This window comes from Camellia sinensis, chromosome 14 (genome assembly GCF_055761805.1).
Source record: "Camellia sinensis isolate YWXY chromosome 14, ASM5576180v1, whole genome shotgun sequence".
NCBI classification, from domain to species: domain Eukaryota; kingdom Viridiplantae; phylum Streptophyta; class Magnoliopsida; order Ericales; family Theaceae; genus Camellia; species Camellia sinensis.
Genome location: NC_138974.1, coordinates 42,751,314 through 42,764,245, shown reverse-complemented (window position 1 = coordinate 42,764,245; position 12,932 = coordinate 42,751,314). Strand labels below are relative to the sequence as shown.

Genomic DNA, 12,932 nt, shown 5'->3' with positions numbered 1-12,932 from the left:
TGCCTGATGAATTGAATATTCATGTGATCTCCATTCATATTTCATACATTGCTAGTGTATTTTATGAATTCTAAATTTGAGATATGGTAGATGTGCATTAACTGAATGCCTAAATCTCAATTTTTTTTTTCAGTATTGTATGCTTGAAAGGGATGCAACTTAATTTTTATTTACTTTTACACTTTAATCAACTAATTGATAGTGTTTGATACTTGAGGAAACAAGGCTTAGTTTTGAAGTTTTTAACATTGGTCGTTCATGCCACAATGCTTCTTATTCCTTTCTTTCTCTAATGAAAATTTCTTTTTAAAGATGATATGCTGACCATTACCTATTTGAATCGTAATTACCTATTTGAATCGTAATTAGAAAGGTTAAGTGCTCTAATATGATAGGTATAATTGTTGTATAAGGAGTTAAATTATAATCCATTATAGCTTATGATTTATTCTTACTCAAATTTTTTATTTTAGTTGCATAGGCGAAATCATTAAAATTTATTCTCAGTTATCAAAATAAATCCCCTGGCATCCACAGACAACAGTCAAATAGTCCTCTCCAGAGTTTGTACTGCTTCATCTACTCTCCTTGCCAAGGTCCTCCACCCAACTACCCGTTCCTTCAGCACATCCGCCAATGCATATGACTCGCTCACTCACACTACACCATCTCGCAAGACCGCCATGATGATGAACCAAATGTTCACAGCTGATCTGAGTTCCCAAATCGGGAGCTGCATGCCAATCTCAATGATGCGAATTGGGACACTGAGCCATAACATTGAGATGAACCCCGGTCAGGGCGGCAAGCTAGTCAGGGCTGCTAGGACTTCAGCAAAGATTCTTACGGAGCCAAAGGCATCAAGGCACTGTTTGATCAAGCTGCCCTTAGGGAAAGAGAAACTGATCGATTCGTAGTGCAAGGCCACGATAAGGATCGAACCTGGAACACGGAGCGAAGAAGCTTAGGAAGGCCGGGCAGAGCAGGTGGTTGGGGCGGAGGCCGGTGGTTCGTGGTGTGGCCATGAACCCAGTTGATCATCCTCATGGAGGTGGTGAAGGAAAGAGTAAGAGTAGTGGGAGTCATGGAGGTCTTCGCGAACACCGTGGGGTAAGCCTTGTAAAAGTGGGCTCAAGGCTGGACCACTCAAGAAAAGAAGGTAGAGTTTGGTTTGGGTTTCATCTTTTTGTTCCCATCTTGATTGTCTTGCTAGATTGTCTTAAATTTGATGATACTCTGAGCTCGAAATGGATCTGTCACTGTTTTTGTACAATGCACACCAGTCGTCTAACTTTTTCCTGGAATGTAAGCACCAAATGGGTTAGTTTTTATTCCTTTAGTTTTTCATATGTTAAATAAAATGTAATTGTGCAAAGCCTGCATATTTGTTGAGACTGTTAATGACTCGATACGCACCAAGATCTTTTGCAACAGAGAGGCGAGGCGATGATGATCCTCATCCACAATCACAATTCTGCAAGCGAGCATTGCAACCAACCCTTTAGGTCAGTGTCTCCAATGACAAAAGGCATTGGTAATCAGTATTTTTATTGTTCTTTCATTATTTGTTGAATTAGGATGATAATTGATGAGGTTGTATTATTATAATTGGCAATAGATTCATATGAAATATATTGATGAATAATAAAGATTCTTGTTATCGAGAGACTAGTTATGCTTCCATTGATAACCCCCCTCAGGGCTTAAAAATCCCTTGGCTCTAAACAAATGTAATTAGAACTGTCTTTTTGGCCAATCTAATGTTGTTGCTTTCCTCTTGAATTTTACTAGAATAACTAATTGACAGGAACATTATTTTATTTATCTTGTCTAATTTGTTTGTTCATTGTGAATTTCAATTTTTTTAGTGAACATGGAAAATATATTTTCAAAAAACTTTTCTTTATGTTTGGTGGTGGTGGGACAAAGGTAGAGATGATAGTGGCGGCGACGGTTGTTATGGAAACGGAGTTGGTGGCGGTGGTGGCCGTGGTGACGGTAGTGGAGGTGATAGTGGCGGCGGCGATATTGTGGTGACATTGATAAAATTTTAATCTAAAAAATGTTTATCTTTTAAAAATTGAAAATATTTTTTTGCCAAATAAATGTAACGTAATTAAAAAAAACTTAATTTTAGCTAAAATTCAAAATTGATGGACAAATTAACTAAGCAAATTATTTATTTATGTAATATTTTAAATTGATTATAAAATACGTTATGCGCATTGTAATTTTTTATTGATTAAAAACATAACATAATATTTTAGAAGTATTTATTAATTTTTCAAAAGTACAAACCTTAAAAAACACTACATTGGTTATTATAGATGTAACACTTCATTATTTTTTTTCCATTTAATTTAAATTTAATTAAAAAAATTAGTTTGATATAAACTACTCAAATTATTTCATCAATTTTGTTCTCCCATTTATTTTATATTTTTTTCATTAAATTTGATGAAAAAATAATTTTTAATATTTTATATATTTAAAATTTGATGATTTTATTTTAATTTAATAAACCATTGATAAAATAATTAAAAATAAATTTTGAATCCCTTTTTATCAAATAAAAAACATTAGAGCTAGTATTTAAAGATAGGGATTTGTTTTATGGGTGAAGCACCAATAAATCTTAAAATGTGATCTTATAAATTGTTTAGTCCTTCCTTTTTTTTTATGAACCCAAATGTTCCATTAAAATAGAAATTATATAAAAGAATAATCACTTACATATTTGGGTTTAATTCTTTAGGTATAAAAGTAAGTTTCTCAAAATATAAAATTACACATTTAGGAAATTTGCACTATAAAAGTTTTGAATTTTCTCTTATTCTAGAATAAATCCCACATTACAAACAAAAACCTGACACTCTAATATAATACTCCAATAACGTAATACTTTAATATAACATATTAAAAAACTCTTTAGTGTATCTTTCTCAAACGTAACACTCAAAAAAATTCTTTGGTGTATTTTTTCCAAACGTAAACGCTCCAATGTAGCATGAAAAAAAAATCTTAGTGTACTTTTTCCAAATATAACACTCCAATTAGTGTAATTCCAAACATAACACTTTAATATAACATATACCAATATAACACACAAAAACATTAAAAAAACTTATTACTATACTTTTTCTAAACGTAACACTCATAGTTTGAAATTATGCATTTGCCCAAAACTTATTAAGGAATATTTGTACTCCTTTTGGAATGGTTTCAAAAATCTCACATTCTTTATTCTTTAACATTGCATTGGAGTGTTACGTTTAAGAAAAGTACAGTAAGATTTTTTATTTTTATTTTTGTATTATATTGAAGCATTATGTTTGGAAAAAGTATATCCAAAAGTGTTTTTTGTGTGTTACACTAAGAAATTTTGTTAGAGTGTTATATTGTGTTATGTTTAGAAAAAATACACTAAGGAATTTTTTTGTGTGTTACATTATAATGTTACACTAAGGAGTTTTTGTGTATTACATTAGAGTGTTACACTAAAGAGTTTTTTAAAAGTATTATATTAGAGTGTTGCATTTGGGAAAAACACACTAAGAATTTTATTTTTATTTTTATGTTACATTAGAGTGTTACACTGAGAAGTTTTTATGTATGCTACATTAGAGTGTTACATTAAGAATTTTTTTTGGAGTGTTATATTTGGAAAAAAAATGCACTAAAGAGTTTTTTTTTGTTTGTTACATTAGAGTGTTAACTAATGAAGTTATATTGGAGTGCTACGTTTGGAAAAAAATACAGTAATGAGTTTTTTTATGTGTTGCATTAGGGTATTGCACTGAGATTTTTTTTTTTTAAGTGTTACATTAGAGTGTTACATTAGAATATTACAGTTTGAAATTATACATTTGGCCAAAACTTACCAGAAAAATTTTTGTATCCATTTTGAAATATTTGAAAATCTCACATCCTTTTTGAAATGTTTAAACAATCTCATATTTTAAGTCATTTTTGCATTCTTTTTTAAATGTTTTCCAAATAAAAAAGATTTTTATATAAAATTCATCCAAAATTTGATTCTCATATATTGTGTACCTTATCTTTCTAGCCCAAAAAAAAAAAAAAAAAAAGGAGAAGTAACATAATAGAAATAAGAGTATAATCATAAAATTTAATTTTTAAATAATATATTAAATCTACTCTTTTTTTTTTTTTTAAAATCAATAAGACTAAGACCAAGTTTGACATACACAAAATAATCAATCTTTTTATCTTTTTTTCATCACATCATATCTCTACTTTTCTGAACATTTTTTCATAAAAAGACAAAAAGTACACTTATTTAAGTCATCTCAAACAACCCCTAAGGCCAAGTTTAGCAAAAAGGCAAAAAAGCAAAAAGTTAAAAAGTTACTTAAAAAGTTATCACTATTTATTAAAAGTCAAAAAGTACGACTGCACAACTTACAATTTTAATTTTCCTCTACACACTAATTTATACAATTTTTTAATACACATTCTTTCATAAAAAGTCAAAATATTAATATAAAAAATTCTTTAGAGCCAAATGACCACCATTTTTCAAAACGAGACTGTAAGGAAATTTCAAAATGAGATCCATAAAAAAAAATCTTTTGACGTGAGTTATACGCCGACTCAACTCCCGCGCTACATCGACTCAACCAACTCCCGTTTAAAATCGGAAGAGAGAGAGAGTGAGTGAGTAGTCTCTCATTTTGTGAAGAGAAGAGAATAGTTGTTCTGATCTGATAGTGTGTATGATCTTGTTTTTTTTTTTTTTCAAACGAAGAAGAAGAAGAAGAAAGAGTTGTTCTGATCTCATAGTTGTGAATCATCTTGTTTGTTGTTTTTCAAATGAAGAAGAAGATGGGTTGGTCGCATCCGGATATACAACTGGAAGATTTCTTGAAACTGATCAAAGGGTTTGTAGATATCTTGATTTTGGCATCTGGGTATCAATCCTCTGGTTCTCTTGCCCATTGGGACCCCCACAACTTCAACAAAGCTTTTCAATGGGGTCTTTTCTTTCAGAATGTATGTAACCCTAACCCCTTCCCTCTTTATTTAGCTATTTATATTTTTTTTTCCCACCAATTTCAAGATTCAATGATATAGGTAGGGTTATGAGATTGGTCTAGGGTTTATTAACAATTCATGCTCTCAATTGAGCTGGCTTTAGTCATTAATATTTGCAACTCAAGTCATTGTTTTTGGTTTGCAGATTTCTAGGTATGGCTGATTAATAGAATTTTTTGCGGCTTGTTATCAAATTCCCGTTTTGTAATTATTTGATACTGTTCTGATTTTGCTGACTCTTTTTGAGTTTTAATGTATGTTTGCCAGCCACAACTGAATTAAGTTAATTGGTTTTTTCCAAGAATCAATAAACTTTCACATTTGAAAGACTCTGAGCTTGGAAAGAGATTATCTTATTAAATTGCCGGAAAATCTAATTTAGGAGATGATTTTCTTGGTTTGTGAGTAGTTCATGATACTTCTTCCTAAAAGCATTTGCTGTTCTTCTGCTTGTTCTTTTGTACCTTTGTCTATCCATGTTAGCATCTGCAGGCACATCGTACACCAGCCCTATATATTTAACTAAGCTTTAAATGCAATCACTTGGGTTTACTTATATGGCTTCAAATTCTTTCAGTTTATTGGACTAAATCATTGGAATATATGTCATTTTGGTTTTCCTATTTTAACTTTAATTGCCCTGTGATGTCTAATATTAGAAAAGGCCGTACCCAATGCACAGGTCCCTCACTTACAACGGGGTCCAAAAGCGAGAGTAGATAGACAACCTTACCCCCACTTTTTGTGGAGAGGTTGATTCCCTTGACTCAAATGATCATCACATAAGACTGAGTGTGGATAGAACTTGCCGTCGCGCGTCAGTGGTGTCTAAATTGCATATTTAAATTTCTTTGAAGCTTGAAATAAATGCAGCAACTCCCTTGTCCTCTGTTGGGAATGACGTTTCTTCTGGTTCCAATGCTTAGGTCCTGAGGCAGTTGAGGTGCTCAGATGGTTACCAAGACTCCGTAAAGGAACTTGATGCTGCTTTATCTGAAATAACATCTAATCCATTCTTCCCGCAGGTTGCTGTTTCTGACACATTTTCCATGAGATTAGAACCCCTTCTGTTTCCACCCCTCTCGTTTTTTTTTTTCCTCTTTTCTTTTTTCTATTTACTTGAAGTTCTAATTTCTGGTGACAATATGATTTGATTGCTATATGATTCTATGAAATGAAAAGGCAGGGTCTTGCACATCTATCATCTGATACTCTTCATCGAGCAAGGGACTTTGTGTTAGAACATCTGATCCATACCTTACCACTGAGGGACACACATCTCAGAGATTTTACAATAGCAACTATTGAAATGGATCTTGATGAGCTTCGGAGAACCAGAAATGATTTCCTTAATGTGTATCTTAATAAGTTGGTGTTGCAGAATCCATCTGTGAATCCAGATTTGGATAGGAGAGGTTTCATGGAGGACTCAATAGTTTCATCTCAAGACATTGTTCCCAATACAAAAATTGAAGGTGATTTTACAGAGTATACTATTCAGGAACTCATCAGGAGGCAATCAGCAGTATCATGCATATCCTCAGCAGAAGCTGGGTTGGATATTCTTTGCAAGGCCATAAGGCAAGGCAATTGGAATAAGTCTGACCATGGCTTGTTTGAAGAACTACTAAAGCATGCCTCAGCTCCACTGTAAGTGATATGTTACTGAACTTACGTAGTTGAAGACAGACGTTACAGTATCATATTAATGGTTTCTTTACTGGACATTTCACTAGGAAAACATGATTGGTTGATTGATTCCAGTTGTCTAGGATTTAAACGCAAAATATATCTACCATTTCGTATCGACACAAGAGATGAGCCATTGAAATAAGAGTATATTTCTATAAAACACAAATGTGTGTTAATACATAGTTGTATCTGACAGCTGTAGTATCACAAAGTTTTCATGTAGTTATTTTACGCCAGAGTACCCACTAATCATCCCATTCATTGTTTAGCTTGTGCAACGCACAGAACAAACCAGCAAGCCTGGCCAAAAGCATGTGCCCTTTCGAACTGTCCTCAGATGACCAGCTTTGTGAGTCAACTAATCTTCATTGATTAATTTGAAGAAGTGATAACTTTTTTTTTTTTAAAAAAAAACTCTGAACACTGTCTCATGTTTTAAGAACACTGAAATGTAAATCTTGACAGTCTCATCATGGTAGTTCAGAGCTGTATATTGAGTTGCAACTGGGATTGATATGATACAAAAGCTGTGTTGTGTGAAGACAAATGTAAAGTACTCTTTGTATTTCGTTTAATTTTTCTGCTTTATTCTGCTAAGACATCTGATAGCACATATTTAACACCTAAGTTTGTTGTGTATAATAAGGGTGTCACTGTAATCAATGAAGAGATAATTTACAACTCTTAAATGATAATAAACAAGTTCCTTTAAGTGCTATTGAGCACACAAAGGAATGGGTTCCAAGGACACATTCAGTTCTGTGAAACCTCCAATCACCTCTTTGTCTATCATTATGCACTTTGTACAACTTGTCCTTTTGTTGTTTGGTTTACCTTTGAGTTCCTTCAAATAGCAAGAAAGGTGGCACACTGGTAGGTTTAGTATACATTACTGCTGTTATAGGCTTTTCTTAACAGAGACTGAAAGCCCTGACCTAAATATGTTTCTCCCATTGCTCTCAGGATTGAAGAGCAGTTGATTGAATATGACACATGGAATTGTTGGAAAAAAGGGACTCTCTCCTATTTTCTTGACAAGAGAACTATCAGATTGGTGTCAGGTGCCAGCATGATATTCTCTGCTCCTAAGGTTCAATGGGTTCAGGTGTTCGAAAGGTTGAACATTTCAGCAGAAGCCAGTGATGATGATTCACGTGATATAATAGTAAGTTCTTCAAGTTTTTTGGGTGACTTACATTATGATTTCAGACCATGATCACTTCTACATTTGGGTCCATAGACTCAGTTTGTGCATGAATTCATAGTTTTGTTTGTTTATCCATGCATTCATATATATGTTCACAAATATGTTATATAGTTTCTTGTAATTAATTTTTCAATATTCATGCTGTTGTAGGAACTAAACTAGTGAATTCAGAAATGATGCCCTTTACATACACAATTGAGGCATTTCATTTCAAGGTTTTAGGGCTCCAAACCTGACTTCTCAAAATACTAATTGGAATTGGTATTGTAAGAAATATTTTGCATTTCCAAGGAATTTAGAAAATTTAGCACTTCAATTAGATTGCATTCGAAGTTGTTACATCACATAACAGTTGTATTATTCTTGTTACAATGATCAGTCAATATCTGTTTCTTGTTTTCAATCTTTTGAATCATGAGATCTGGTTGGTTTTCCTTTTCTTTGTGCATGAGGTTTCTTGGTCATATTTTACTGTGGGTTTGTTGTTGTTGATTTTAATTTTTTTTTAACATAATATTTGGAAGCCAGCTCAGAGAAGGGAAGACGTAGAATGCCAACTTCTTCCTCTTACATGAACACTAGTCAAAAATGAAATGAGGAGGGTTTTTGCTACGATATTGGCCTCAACTCAAGATGCCCATATCACAATATTAGTTTTTGTTTTGAATAATAACAATTCTTGGCATTACATAACTGGATTGATCCTTCATGTAAAGTTAATTTTGGAGTATTCAGTGTGTTTTATTTACTATATATATATTTTTTGTTGTATGTACGTTTCTTTGTTTCTTTCCATATATAACTTTTTGGTTTTGATTCTTATTTTTCTCAGGAGATCTTGTCACTAGGATGCATTGCAAGCAGATGGAGTTCTTTGATTGAACATTTCATGTCAGTTTCGTATGATTCGCTCACTATGGTAAAGCAATTCCATGAAGTGTGTAGCTTACTCTCAGGACCCCAAAATCTTCATTCTAGAATGGAAAATAAGAACTCAAAGGTATCTTTCATTTGATAATTTCACAAATTAGAATAGGTATTTAATTATCTTGTGCTCTTATAAACGGTTTCTGTATGATATTATTAATCTTTAACCCTCTAATGGTTTTTTTTTTTTCCCTTCTGAAAATGGTTGTTCCTTTAGTTGAATTCCAATGGCAGTTTTTTCTGGTTTGGACAACTTTTCCAATAACAGTTTATTTCATATAGTAACCATGTCAAAGTGAGGGAAACATATTCTGAAATTTGGAACAGAGTTACCTGAAAACCAATTCTAGTGATCTGCATTTGATCCAAATTTGTTCCTTTAGTTTAATCTAAATGATAAAACATAAATAACAAAAATAAAACAATGAAGAAATATGTAGTAGAATATAGTTCTTTGGGAGACTAAAGGATAGAGTTACAACAAGAGCTTAACATGCATAGTATACACTTATTTACTTACTTTTATATTATTAGTATAATACTACACGCTTTCCATGTTCCCATTCCCATTCGGCCACAACATTTCAGGCAATAACAGTTTTCAGTTCCAATTTTACATCTTTTACAGATTGTACTACGGAATATCACAACTTGATCTTTGAGGTGTAATACTTTTGAGTTTGTGCATTTGCTATCAGCATTCTTGCTTTTTATGCAGTCTTTTTTTAACATTAATATTGAGATTTCTGTTCCTACTCTGGTGGTTTAACAAAGGAAAAAAGCATTCTCGAGCATTTGGCTATACTGTTGGGAAATCAATCTCATCAGTTGTGGAAACTGTCCCCTGTGCTAGCTGCAGTTGCTATTCCATCCTGGTACCTTCATCATTTTTTGATCTGATGTTTGATCATCTTATTTCCATTTTTTAAAAACAATTTCACAAGCTTTAGATATGTTCATGGTGTTTTAATAGATTCAAGATTGTTTCTTTTCATTTCTCAACACTCCCATAATTAAAGGGCATTTTTAATCTCAATGAACAAGGTCTTCTTATGGACCCAAACTATTATCACAAGCATTGTACGCAATGTTCATTTAACTTGCACGTTGAGAATTGAGGAATGTGATGATATATGGTTGCAGGTCACCTTTGTTCAGATTGTATCTGAGTGAATTGGAGGCTCAATTCAAAGGAGATTTTTCACCAATTAGGTTTCAATATAATTCCTTATCTTATTATTCTGCCTTTCCAATATATATCTCCTTTTCTTAATATTTTTCTAATTGAATTTGGTGATCCATGTGGGGTAGTACTTCCTCTTCTGTTAACAGATGTTTATTTTTTCTTGCAGTTGCTGCAGTTGCCTTCAAAATAGGAAGGAACATAAAGACTGTGAGTTGTTGAGATACTCTCTCTCTCTCTCTCTCTCACACACACACACACTCGCGCACGCACACACACATGGCATCAATGCATGATTTGCCACTAATTTAGTGAAATTGAGACAATATAGAAATCAGACCTTATGAGATTGCATTGTTGCAGAGACTACACCACCAGTGTGAAAATTATATGTGTTGATTATTCATAGTTTTGTCATCTGTCATCTGAATGCAAGATAATGTAAAATTTTGGTAATTGATTACATCATACTTGGAATTTGTGTGAGTGGTGCAAGTGAATGAGTAAATATTTCCCAAATGTGTTATACTGTTTGGAATGTATGAAGAACTGCTATAATTGTTTGCGTTGTAATGGGCAAACGAGCACCTCAAGTTGGTAGTAATATGCTCTCAATACCAGATGGCATTTAGTAGCTTCACCTCCTGAATGCAACAAATTTGCTATCCGATATATCTAGAATTGTAGTAAGAGGTTAGAGAATTAAGGTTTTCAATGATTTTTGTTTATGGAGTTCCCATTCCATGTGCTTTCATATTAATACTCTAATATATGCATTAGTTATATTAGACAATTATTGAGTAGCAGGCTAACTAATTGTTATGTTAATGCATGTCACACTCCCAGGTGAGCTTGCTGAGAGAATTTGGTGCCTCCACATCTACCATGTTTGTGGCTCCCATCGAATCTGTGGCACAAACTTTGCATGAACTACTGCTAATGAGGCATGACTATGACAGGCGTCGTTCAGATCTCCTGTCTTTATGCACTGCTTAACTGCCATGCCTCTTTGTTTTGGAGCTTAGTCTGCCCTTTAAAAGGCTGAAATTTTTTCTGTAGAGGTGGTGAAAGACAGTCCTCGGGAAAATATAAATCCATGGAGCACATTTTGAGCTGTATAGTTAACGGAGAGGTATTAGTAGGATGTGCATCTATACATATATAAAGCAAAAAGGTCTTTCTAATGAACGTGCTCCAAACCCTTACACTAAAATTTTATAATTTATATTTATTTATTGATGTGACATATTACGTGGTAGAGCTGTATCATTTTTTAGAATTTAAAATTTTATTATTTTATATTAATAGAAAAAACTGTGAAATTTATTATTTAGTAGTGATAATTTTTTTGCATTCAGAGTGATTCAGGTGTAGTGAAGCTTGAGCAATACCACTCAGACACTTCGGACCCTCTGGCTTGATGGCAGATATGTAATTATGGTATTTACTTGCTATTTCTTATGTATTAGGGTTGGAACACTCAGGGAACACCAAATAATTTTCTACTCCAACTGAAGTACCCCACACATTGGGGTGTAAATTTGGCCCGCCTAGCCTACCTGGACCCGGGTTTAGGCCGGCACATGTTAGGCCTTGTCGGCTCCTATTTATAATAATATGCAAATTTTGTTTTTGTAATAATTTAAAAAATATGAAATTATATTCGATGTGTTTGATTTTAGTTTTTTAATTTAATTTTTTCAAAACTGAATTTTTTGTTTTTCTTATTTTTTTTGTTTTTAGTGAATATTTTTAAAATTTTAAATATTTTTTTTATTTTTTTAATATGCATTTTACTTAAGTGTATCAAAATAATAAAATATTTGTGAAAAAATATTTTAAAACATTGATAAATACATAAAAATGTGAAAAATGTGCTGAATATTTATATATATATTTTTATATTTTTGGTATTTAGTGATTTTTATAAATATTATATTTTTAAAATGTATTTATGTTAGGTGTTCAAAAATTTTAAAAATTGCTTAAAATATTTTTAAAAATCAGTAAAAACAAAAAAAAAATAGAAAACGAAGAAGTAAAATTTTTGAAAAGTGAGTTCTGAAAATTGAAACTAAACAGAGTGATTAATTTTTTTTTATAATTATAAGGTACATATAATTAGGACTACAAATGAGGTGAGCTTTGGGCTTCATTTGGAAAGTGGGTTGGTTTTTTGGCTATTTTATCATGGGGTTAAAAAGCCTCGTTTGGGAAGGGGTTTTTTTGGTTTTTTTGATTTTGTGGGGGAAAGAATGTAATATTATGGGCTGAATGTGATGTTTTATCTTATTGGGTTAAAAAATTTATTTTTGTCTTTTTGTTGTTATGGATTGGATGTGATATTTTTTTTTATTAGGCAAAAAAACTTATTTTATCATTTTGTGGCTAAAATGGCCCCAAACCCAACCCAACCCTTCTTCCCAAATGAAGCATTAGCCTCCGTTTGAGAAGTGGGTTAGCTTTTTGGCTATTTTAGTCTGAGCTAAAAAACTTGATTTGGGAAGGACTTTTTGGCTTTTTGACTTTTTAAACTTTTTTTGTGAGAAAAGAGTGTAATGATTATAGGTTGGATGTAATGTTTTATTTATTGTGGCTAAAATAGCATATTTTATCTTTTGTGGCTAAAATAGCCCCAAACCTCTTTGCCAAAAGGATATTTAGTATGTTTGGGTTTATTTATTAAGATTTTAACGAATTCGAGTTTCAATAAAAATTTAATGAATCGAACTCGAGCTGAGTAAGTTGGCATAGAGTTGACTCAAACTCGAGCCTGTTCACGAGCCTTAACGAGTCAAAAATTTTATAAATTCATATTTGCGTATGAGACTAAAGTTACAATCAAAATTTTGATTATACAATTATATA

At 32.3% G+C, this 12,932-nt stretch overlaps 1 protein-coding gene and 1 pseudogene across 4 annotated transcripts; both read left to right on the top strand.

Annotated features, from left to right (window-relative positions):
* Nucleotides 1–500: 500 nt before the first annotated feature.
* On the top strand, nucleotides 501–1,387 carry LOC145806942 (large ribosomal subunit protein uL2my, C-terminal part pseudogene; annotated as a pseudogene).
* A 3,147-nt stretch (nucleotides 1,388–4,534) lies between these two features.
* On the top strand, nucleotides 4,535–11,728 carry LOC114268920 (fanconi anemia group F protein (FANCF)). 4 transcript variants are annotated; one of them, XR_014351462.1, is made up of 10 exons: nucleotides 4,535–5,013; nucleotides 5,982–6,080; nucleotides 6,242–6,705; nucleotides 7,711–7,912; nucleotides 8,787–8,954; nucleotides 9,656–9,756; nucleotides 10,025–10,093; nucleotides 10,234–10,274; nucleotides 10,911–11,196; nucleotides 11,423–11,728. XR_014351462.1 is itself a non-coding variant. In XM_082907245.1 (9 exons), the coding sequence occupies exons 1-9, from the start codon at nucleotides 4,834–4,836 to the stop codon at nucleotides 10,991–10,993; spliced, it is 1,407 nt and encodes a 468-aa protein (XP_082763371.1). In that variant the 5' UTR covers nucleotides 4,535–4,833; the 3' UTR covers nucleotides 10,994–11,397. The 4 variants fall into 4 exon arrangements, 3 of the variants coding, with proteins under 3 accessions (XP_082763371.1, XP_082763372.1, XP_082763373.1); XM_082907245.1 differs by lacking the exon at nucleotides 11,423–11,728 and having other exon boundaries at nucleotides 10,911–11,397; XM_082907246.1 differs by lacking the exons at nucleotides 5,982–6,080; nucleotides 11,423–11,728 and having other exon boundaries at nucleotides 4,553–5,013; nucleotides 10,911–11,397.
* The last annotated feature ends 1,204 nt before the right edge of the window (nucleotides 11,729–12,932 follow it).

What these genes read in the sequence shown, in the direction of transcription:
- LOC114268920 (XM_082907245.1), top strand. Translation starts at nt 4,834, where the DNA reads ATGAAGAAGAAGATGGGTTGGTCGCATCCGGATATACAACTGGAAGAT. An exon ending in GGGGTCTTTTCTTTCAGAAT is followed by an intron (nt 5,014 to 5,981) that starts GTATGTAACCCT and finishes TCCAATGCTTAG; the next exon opens with GTCCTGAGGCAGTTGAGGTG. An exon ending in TAGGAAGGAACATAAAGACT is followed by an intron (nt 10,275 to 10,910) that starts GTGAGTTGTTGA and finishes TCACACTCCCAG; the next exon opens with GTGAGCTTGCTGAGAGAATT.